At 37.6% G+C, this 10,187-nt stretch overlaps 1 protein-coding gene across 5 annotated transcripts in view; it reads right to left on the bottom strand.

Moving 5' to 3' along the window:
• Positions 1-2,320: 2,320 nt before the first annotated feature.
• The window catches only part of ZNF143 (zinc finger protein 143), a 54,534-nt gene continuing 46,667 nt past the window's right edge, over positions 2,321-10,187 (bottom strand). For 4 of the 5 annotated variants that reach the window (XM_029208493.1, XM_029208494.1, XM_029208496.1 and 1 more), the window contains exons 15-16: positions 4,162-4,308; positions 2,558-3,313 (exon numbers count right to left, since the gene is read on the bottom strand). In XM_029208493.1, coding sequence (XP_029064326.1) covers positions 3,230-3,313; positions 4,162-4,308 — 231 coding nt within the window. In that variant the 3' untranslated portion in view covers positions 2,558-3,229. Of the gene's footprint in view, positions 3,314-4,161; positions 4,309-10,187 lie in introns of all 5 variants that reach the window. The other variant, XM_029208497.1, reaches the window with a different exon arrangement.

Here is a 10,187-nt window from a genome sequence, read left to right as displayed (position 1 = left end):
GTATTTCTCATCATTTCCTCTGTACCCATGGTTATAAGCCCTTTCTCATTGTATATTTGTTTTGTCTTTTTTTTTTTATCATGTTAGCTAGTGGTTTATCAGTTTTACTGTTTGCTTTCCTCCCACCCCAAAGAACTAGATCTTAGATTTATTAATCAGTTGTTTTTCTGATATTAAAATAATTCATTTTGCTTTTCTATTAATTCCTTCCTTTTGCTTTCTTTAAATTTTGCTTTGCTGTGACTTTTTTTCCTCTTCTAATTTCCTGCATTGTCTGCTTTGTTAATGAACTTTTATTTTTTCTTATTCAGCAGTAAAAGTGTTTAAGGTCATGAATTTTCTTGTGAATACAACTTTGGCTGCATTCCATAAGTAATGTTTCATTGACTTTTTTTTTTTTTTTTTTGCGTTACGCAGGCCTCTCACTGTTGCGGCCTCTCCCGCTGCGGAGCACAGGCTCCGGACGCTCAGGCTCAGAGGCCATGGCTCACGGGCCCAGCCACTCCGCGGCATGTGGGATCCTCCCGGACTGGGGCACGAACCCGTGTCCCCTGCATTGGCAGGCGGACTCCCAACCACTGCGCCACCAGGGAAGCCCAATTGACTTATTTTTAAAATAATCTATAATTCAACTTTTTTAAACTTCATGTTGAGGTATATACATACAGAAGAGCAAACATATCAAAATATGTACACTTTGGTGAATATTCACAAATTCAACACTCAGATTAAGATATAGAACATTACAGCTACACAGTTTACAGGGTCCAATGAGAAATGAAAATGCAATGTTCCAGTTTTATTAAGAACTTTAAGGTGGTGACAGCAGAGCATTAAACCACCAGTGGGGCCTTTCTAAGTGCAGGGCCCTATGGACATGCCCATGATGCTAGGGCTTCAACCTCCCTCTGGGCTTCCTTCTCACCCCCAGCTCCCCTCCCTACCAATAGTATCCACTGTCCTGACTTCAGATAATGAGAGTAGTTTGGCCCGCACTCTTAGGTCCAGCTTCCTTTGCTGAACATTATATTTATGAGGATCATTCATACTTTTACATGCAGTTGAAGATCATACATTCTCATTGCTGTGTACTTAAAACTAGTCTATAATTTAGTTTTGGTCTGTCACTGATTGAAGAGTTGTTTAGGAAAACTTGAAAATTTTTCCTAGTGATTGAGTGCATTAGACTAAGTTCTAACTTCCTAGTCTCAGAGGTGGAGCTAGAAACAGGCTCTTCTTCCTCCGAATGAGCAGGTCCTTAGTCAGAAAACATATAGTATGAATAAGGAACAGTCAGCTTCGGAATAAAAAGCTCCTCCTCGGGCTTCCCTGGTGGCGCAGTGGTTGAGAGTCCGCCTGCCGATGCAGGGGACACGGGTTCGTGCCCTGGTCCGGGAAGATCCCACGTGCCGCGGAGCGGCTGGGCCCGTGAGCCATGGCCGCTGAGCCTGCGCGTCCGGAGCCTGTGCTCCGCAACGGGAGAGGCCACAGCAGTGAGAGGCCCGCATACCGCAAAAAAAAAAAAAAAAAAAAAAAAGAATGGAGACTGAGACGGTGGGTGACTGAGACCTTTTCTAATGTTATCTATCTATGAAGAGCTTTGAAGGGAAAGCAGCCAATCCCCCTGCCCAACCCTGAAGGGTTTCCCATTTCAAATGACTAAATCATGACCCTTTTTAGCAAGACTTCAAAGAACCTGATCAAAGATAACATTTATATTAAATAAAACAGCACAACATTTTTTCCTTTTTACTGTAAGGCTTGAAATGAAAAACAGCCACGTTTCAGCCCCCTGGCAAACAAAGCATGGTGAACAACAGCAAAGAAGTGATTGTTGCAGGACAACCCTCACACACCCTCCCCCCCTTTTTTTGGACCTTGGTAGACCCCACACTGATTTTCCAACATTAGAGATGGTTTTTCAGGTGCTCAGGTCATTGGGCAATCGAGATCACCAAAGCTCATCTTGATAATTTCTGCCACAGGTTATCATCTGAGAAGGTAGTTGTGGTGTGGTGAAAAAACACCCTGGACTTGGGAGTCAGAAAGTCTGGGTTCTTAAGTCTTTGCCCTGCCTCACCACAGCTGTAAGGCCTGGGTAGACACTTAACCTCTTTGGACCTTCAGCTTCCTTATGTACAAACAGGAGTAGTAAATCCCACATATCTCACAAAATTGTTATGAGTGGATAAAAATGTATGGAAAAGTACTTATTTTGTGCTTGATACACAATATATGTGTTGTATTTTATTATGTTCGTGATATTTTCTACAACACTTCCCCCCACCTCCATACCAATTTAATGAAACAAATATAAAGGTAACATTTAAAAAATTGCTGTATTCAAAATTAATAATAAACTTTAGGGTAAATAAGCTTTAAAACAAAAGTACATAAGCAAAAATAAATAATTTACACCAACCCACTAACCTAATTTTCAGAGTAAAGCCATTTCCAATTACAGCACTATTATCCCGGGCTCCAGCCTGTGGTCAAACTTTGATAGTTTATTATTTTTAAAAAACAGTAACAAGAAACTGAACGCTAAGGAAAATCTTTAACAAAACCAAAGTACTGGATTTAACTTTTTAATTTTAAATAACCAAACTTTGTAATTTTATATATAATCCAATGTAATGCTAATACAGTTAGCACTTCAGCTTGAAGAGCTGTTAGTTAACAGGGATGGAAAACTATAATGAATAGTCTTCAAACCGTAAGATACAAATAAAAATGGACAAGTATACAGTAGAACAAAAACTGCAGACACTCTACTAGGTGAGGGAAATATGTGAAGGCTTTACATCCTTTATTATCCATGATGGCTTTTGGAATTATGATTGTTTGATGTATAGAACCTTTGACATTTTAGATACAGCCTTTAATTTTTCACAGTAAGTTAAAAATCCATCATAAGTCTCCATAAGACTTCACTGGTCTTGCATGTAGACTCTAGGATTTTGCAATCTGATAAAAGAGTAACATAAAAATTTACTGTATTACCCTAACTTCATACTTCCTTGTACACAATGAATCAGTTTGGGAAATCTTTTCCAAGGGTTATATACACAAAAGTGTCAAGAATAAATTGTTCTCCACTCTTGCATAAAAATGTGTACAGTGTTTCAGGAATGAAAAATTTCTAATTTTCCTGGGCCCGGGCTTCATGGATCTCTGCTGCCTGAAGATGAAAGGCTCCTCTTGCTTTATTGCTCCATTGTTCTGAGGATTAATCATCCAACCCTGGCGTTTCTCCTTGTTGGATCCTGGATGCTATTCTGATGGCTTCTTCCAGAGATGGCTGTTCTCCAAGCTGAAACAGGAACATACACAAAACCACAGTCAAGATGCCAAAGAAATATAACATACCAGAAGTAAAATTTCTCTCTGTAACTCTGACACCTGGGCTTGTTAAGGTACTACTGCTGATCCACAAAACATAAAAACAAATTCCTGCTGGGGATGCAGTTTCTTTATTTAGGATTTTGATAAACCTTCATGCATGCAAGGAACAAAAGATGCTCATCTTTTCCAGTGGAGATAGAGAGCTTCCTGAGCCTTTAGCTTTTATGCCCATAAACTAAATTAAAACCAATAGCTGACATTTTCCTGAGTATGTTCTAACCCTTTTCCAAGTAAATACATTTAAAAAAAAATCTTCCCAAGGAAAGGTAATCTACACCTAGCATTCTAGATTCTCTGCCTGAATGCAGTGACTTCCCAGAGAATGTGTTCTTCACAGTCTTCTGACATTTCCCACCATAAAATACAGCTGTGCAGTGATTCTCAGAGGACTAACTTGGGGTCTATGTTTACAGGAGGTCCATTTCCAAGGAATAACTCTTAAGTGCTTTATAAAATCCTGCCTAATTAGACTTTTATTCTGAGAGTAAAGATAGCTGGCCAGGTACACACAGGTATATATATATATACCAGGATCTTTATTTTTCTTGTTATAAATTCCCCTAGAATATACAAGGATGGTAGAAAACAAAGTTTTAGTCTGAGTCTACTTCAAACGCAGCAATTTCCTTAATGTGGCTAAGTAATACAGATGATTCTGTGCCCTGCCTCTGTGAAGGTTACGCATAAAGCAGAGAGTACAAGGCTGAGAGCTGAGCAGCACTGCTGTCAATGGAGGACAGTTGCCATTGTACCCACCTGAACTGCAATCTGGGTGCCGTTGGATGTTGCCACTAAGGTCAAAGGTCTGGTTTCTGTGGTTACTAAGTGATGGCTATGCTGTTGGTGCCCCATTTCTGATGATGCAGTATGGAATGCTGCCAAGTCCTGAGCCACAATTGCAACCTTAAAAAATACACAGAAAAATTAAAACTATGATTTAAATAAGTTAAAATCCATTTAACACAAGGGACTGTCTTCAAATTCAAAAGGAAAACCTCCCTTCTGACCATACACTTGTAGAAGCCTAAAGCTGGAAAAGACCTTACATATTGTCTATTCTGGACTCTTTTTTTTTTTGGCTGTGCCACGCAGCTTGTGGGATTTTAGTTCCCTGACCGGGGATTGAACTCAGGCCCTTGGCAGTGAGAAGCAGCAGTCCTAACCACTGGACCACGAGGGAATTCCCATGGACTCCTCTTTTTTATTTGAACAAGTTGAGGCTCAGATAGACGGGACGTATCTAAGGTTATAAAGTGAGCCAATGGCAAAACAGGGTAGAGGACACTGAAAAAGTGGATTCGCTATGTCAGTCTCCATTAACCAGGAGAGACATGACTGTGCCTAGATTCTATTATCCCTAAGAGGCTGCCTGGGAAGTTACACACGTGGACTAATTCACACCTCATATGTCTATTTATTCCCGAGTTTGGATCATTGGTAGATATACTATTTTCTCCTGTTTATCTGTTGCATTTAAAATTAGATTTCCATAAAAAAATTAAAAATTAAAAAAATAAAAAACAATTAAAAATTTTAAAACTAAAAAATAAGACAAAAGAATTAAAAATAAAGTTAGATTTCCATTGGGAATTCCCTGGCGGTCCAGTGGTTAGGACTCGGTGCTTTCACTGCCAAGGGCCCAGTTTCGATCCCTGGTCAGGGAACTAAGATCCTGGCAAGCTGCATGGTGCTGCCAAAAAAAACAACAAAAAAAAGATTTCCATTAACTAGGAAAACAAAGTACCAGTACCATTACTGACAAAATAGCAACTATCTTTTTTTTGGGGGTGGGGCTCACCATGGCCTGAGGGATCTTAGTTCTGACCAGGGATGGAACCCATGACCCCTGCAGTGGAAGCGCAGAGTCCTAACCACTGGACCGCCAGGGAATTCGAAGCAACACATCTTGTTATACTCACTTCCTCTTTTAGATTCCATGCAATCTTTCCATCTTGTTCCTGAAGCATCTAGTCAAAGTGGTTAAAAGTGCTTTTGTGGCTCTTAAACCACAAATATAGCTTTTGCTATGTGGATACCAAAGAAAATGGCATCAATTACTTCTGTTATATATTTAAGAATTTTGTCCAGCCAAACTCAGAGAAAGAATAAGTTAAAAACTGAAACTACTATTTTACTTGGCCATTAATCCATTAAAAATGCTAGATTTTAGAGCTAATAGATATTCAGCTTGGATCAATTCCAGTAATGTTCCATAGTCCAGCAACAGATTTCAGTATGGCAGTGGGGGAATAGCTTATATTGGACTAACCCTTCCTGCAGATAACAATCATAAAGTGTGGAAAAAAATATAAAAAAGCAACCATTTGAAGGCAGTGGTGAATGATGAAAAGCAGGCAGGAAATGGAGGGGATTCTTAAAAGAAGGGAACCACACTGGGTCACATCTATGTTTAAACAGCTTTTCCACTGAGGGCACTCACCAGTCTGAGCAGCACAGGGCAACTTAAGCTATCAGAGATAATGGAGTCTATGGCTGCCAGAATGGCTATGTATTGAGAGGGATATCCTAGAAAGGAGAAAACCAGAGGGAGAGGGGCTCCCAAACCTGTGTATAAACTCCCCTCAATTCTTTAAGACCTCAGAACTGCAAACACGTTGGGGGGGGTTCCAATAAATCTGGTAGAAAGCAGCAGCTAGAAGGCTGAAAAGCTGAGAAGAGATTTCAGCGATACCACAGGACAGACAGGATTTAGAATTTCAATCCCACCAAGTTAGAAGGGTTTGGAAAATACCTCAGGCTTTCCATTGAAACCCTAAGAGCCACACTTTAGGAGTAAAGATTGTATCCCAGGACTGAAGATTCACCCTGAGACTAAATGGCAAAACTAAAACAGAACTACTTTAATAAAGTATAAAACCCAGCCTCTACAAGTAACTTAACTACCTGACAAAGCAAAATGAACATTCTTCAGAGAAAGATAACAAAATTAAGAATCTCTATAATGTATCATCCATAATGTCCAGAATACAATAAAAAAATTACAACACATAAGAAGAGGAAAATGTAACCCAGAGTCAAGAGAAAATGAACTCAGTAGAAACAGACCATGAGATGACCAAAACGTTAGAATTAGTAAACAGGGACTTTAACACAGTTATTATAAATATGTTAAAAGGCTTATGGAATGCATACAAGAGGAAATCTCAGTAAATAAATGAAAACTATAAAAAAAAAGTAAATTCTACAATCAAAAATGAGAACATCTAAAATTATCTGAATGGGCCTAATAGAAGATGATGATGTCAAAAGAAAAGGTCAGTGAACTCTAAGATCAATAGGAATTATCCATCTGAAGAACCAAGAAAAAAAGATTAAAAAAAAAAAGAATGGCTCCCCAGCAACTTGTGGGACAATACCAAGTTAATATACATATAATTAGAGACCGAGAAGGAAAAGAGAAACAAATGAGGCAGAATAAAATCTTTTGATGAAATTATGGCCAGACTTTTCCTAAATCTGGTAAAAAAAACAAATACCCCACAAAATATTATATAATGTTTTATAATATTATATATTGTCTTATAATTATATAAAAGAAACCTAGTAGATAAATACAAAGAAAATCACACCATAATCACATTGCTAAAAAAATCTAGAAAATAGCCAGAGAAAAACTGATATATTATATACAGGGGAACAATGATATGAAGATGGCAGATTTCTCATCAGAAACAATGAAGGACAGAGACAATTTAAAGTGCTGAAAGAAAAAAATTAACTGCCAACCAAAAATTCCATATCTAGCAAAAATATCCTTCAAAACAAAAATGTTTCAAAAAGAACGGTGAAATAATATATTTTCAAATAAACAAAAACAGAATTTGTCACTGTAGATCTGCACTACAAATAATGCTGAAGCATATCCTTCAGGCCAAAGGGATGATTCCATATGGAAACTCAAATCTACAGAAAGGAATAAAAGGCACTGGAAATGATAAATTAGTGGGTAAGTATAAAATATTATGTTTCCTGTCGTCCTATAACTTAAAAGATTAACTGTTTAATGCTAAAATATAATGTTGCATTGCCGGGGTTATAACATGTAAATGTAAAATATATTACAGCAGCACAAAGAGTAGGGGCATGAATGAAAATATACTGTTGCAAGGTTCTTAGATTTTATGTAAAGTAGTACAATGTTAAGTCTAAGTAGACTTCAATACCTTAAGGATGCACATTTTAATCCCTGGAGCAGCCACAAAAAAGTAACACAGAAGGGTATAATTAGGAAGTTATTTGAGGAATTAAAATGAAATATGTATGCACCTAATAACAGAGATTTAAAATACTGGAAGTAAAAAAACCCCTAACAACTAAAAGGGAAATACAAATCCACAATCATAGTTGGAGGTATTAATTCCTTTTTCTTAGTAACTAGTAGAACAAATACAGAAATGATTAATAAGGTTATAGAATATTTGAACAACACTATCAACCACCTTAACCTAATGTGTAGTATGCTACACCCAACAAGTGCAGAACATACATTCTTTTCAAATACATATGGAATATAATGGGAAATCAATGAAAGACACAGGGAAAACAAGTCTCAAATTTCAAAATAATGAAATCTTACAGAATATGTTCTCTGACCATAACAGATTTAAATTAAAAATCAAGAACAACAGGTATCTTGGACTTCTCTGGTGGCACAGTGGTTAGGAATCCGCCTGCCAAAGCAGGGAACACGGGTTTGAGCCCTGATCTGGGAAGATCCCACGTGCCGCAGTGCAACTAAGCCCGCTAGCCACAACTACTAAGCCTGTGTGCCACAACTACTGAAGCCTGCGTGCCTAGAGCCTGTGCTCCGCACCAAGAAAAGCCACCACAATGAGAAGCCTGCGCACCCCAAGGAAGAGTAGTCCCCGCTCTCCACAACTAAAGAGCCCGTGTACAGCAATGAAGACCCAATGCAGCCAAAAATAAAATAAATTTATTTAAAAAAAAAAAAGAAAACACATTTCCTTATAAAAAAAAAAGAACAACAGGTATCTAGAGAAGTACCAGATATTAAGAAATTAAGCAACCTACATGCAAATTAAAACCACAATGATATATCATTTCACATCCACTAGAATGGCTAAAATTTTTTAAAGTAACAACACAAAATGTTGACGCTGTGAAACAAACAGAAATCTTATACATTGCTAGTGTGAGTGTATGATGGTCAAACCACTGTGGAGGACTGTTTGGCACTTTCACATAAAGTTAAATATACCTCTACCCCATGGCCCAGCAATTCCACTAACAGGTATTTAGCTAAGAGAATGAGACCATATGTGTACAAATATACTTGTACTAGAATTTTCACCGCCACCTTATTCACAATAATCAAAGATTGGAAGCATCCCAAATGTTCATCAAGGGGAGAATCTATCAACAAATTGTGATATATTCCTACCACAGAATACTGCTCAGCAATAAAAAACAATGAACTGATGTTATAAAGAAGAACATGGATAAATCTCCAAAATATTATGTTAAAAGAAAAAACCCCAAAACAGAAGAGTTCATACTCTGGCTCCACTATGCAAAGTTTAAGAACAAACAAAATAATACAATCAGAATAACTAGGTGGAGACTGACTGGAAGGGGTCTCAAGAGAACTTTCTGGGGTGATAGAAATGTTCTAGATCCTGTTTGGGATGGGATGGGTGTGTATGTTTAATAACTCACTGAACTGTAAATTTAAGATCTGTGCAGGGAATTCCCTGGCAGTCCAGGGGTTAGGACTCTGTGCTTCCACTGTCAGGGGCCCGGATTTAATCCTTGGTTGGGAAACTAAGATCGCACAAACAGCGTGCTGTGGCCAAAAAAACCCAACAAACAAACAAACAAACAAAAAACCCGTGCGTTTCACTGTATGTAAATTTTACCTCAATGAAGAAAAAACAGATTTCAGGCTAATATGAAAAACATGTTCAACCTCACCCAACAAATGAAAGTAAAAATATAATTTATCCTTGGCTTGTGAATTATGCAAATATATTAAAAAAATCCTAATGCTAGTGAGAATACAGTGAAAACAAGAACACTTTTAGATCCATGGCATGATTGCTAAAACTTTCCAGAAAATAATTTGGCAATATGTAGCAAGAAGCTTAAAATAGTTCATACCATTAATCTAATAATTCCATGTCTAGAATTTGTTTCCTATGAAAATAATCAAGGGGCTTGCAGAACAATTTATGAATGTGGAATGAGTTAATGTTATGTATATCCATTTTATAGTTTATTTTGTAAATATTAAAAATCCTTTTAAAAGAATGTTTAGGGACTTCCCTGATGTCACAGTGGTTAAGACTCCAAGCTCCCAATGCAGGGGGCCCGGGTTCAACCCTTGGTCAGGGAACTAGATCCCACATGCATGCCGCAACTAAGGAGCCCACCTGCCGCAACTAAGACCCAGCACAACCAAATAAATAAATAAAATATTAAAAAAAGAACACTTAATTGGTATGAGAAAGTACTCAGGATGTAGTGTTAAGTGGATGACAAGCATACAAAATTGTATTATAATCCTAACTTTGTTCACATATGCATACACACAGAAAAAAAGATGAAGTAAATAGTCTTAAATGTTGAGACCGGTTATTTTAACATCAAGGTAAATAGCTGACTTTTAGTTTGAGTCTCTAGTTTCAAATTCTCTTGGGTAGATACCTTTAAGTGGAATTACTGGATCATATGTAATTCTATGTTCAAGTTTTTAAGGAACTGCCACACTGTTTTCCACAGCAGCTGCACCATTTCACATTCCC

The sequence above is a fragment of the Monodon monoceros genome, unplaced genomic scaffold, assembly GCF_005190385.1.
Source record: "Monodon monoceros isolate NGI ecotype Baffin Bay Population unplaced genomic scaffold, NGI_Narwhal_1 Super_Scaffold_7, whole genome shotgun sequence".
In the NCBI taxonomy this organism is placed as follows: Eukaryota; Metazoa; Chordata; class Mammalia; order Artiodactyla; family Monodontidae; genus Monodon; species Monodon monoceros.
Note: the sequence above shows the minus strand (reverse complement) of the source record. Positions and strands in the feature narration are given on the sequence as shown.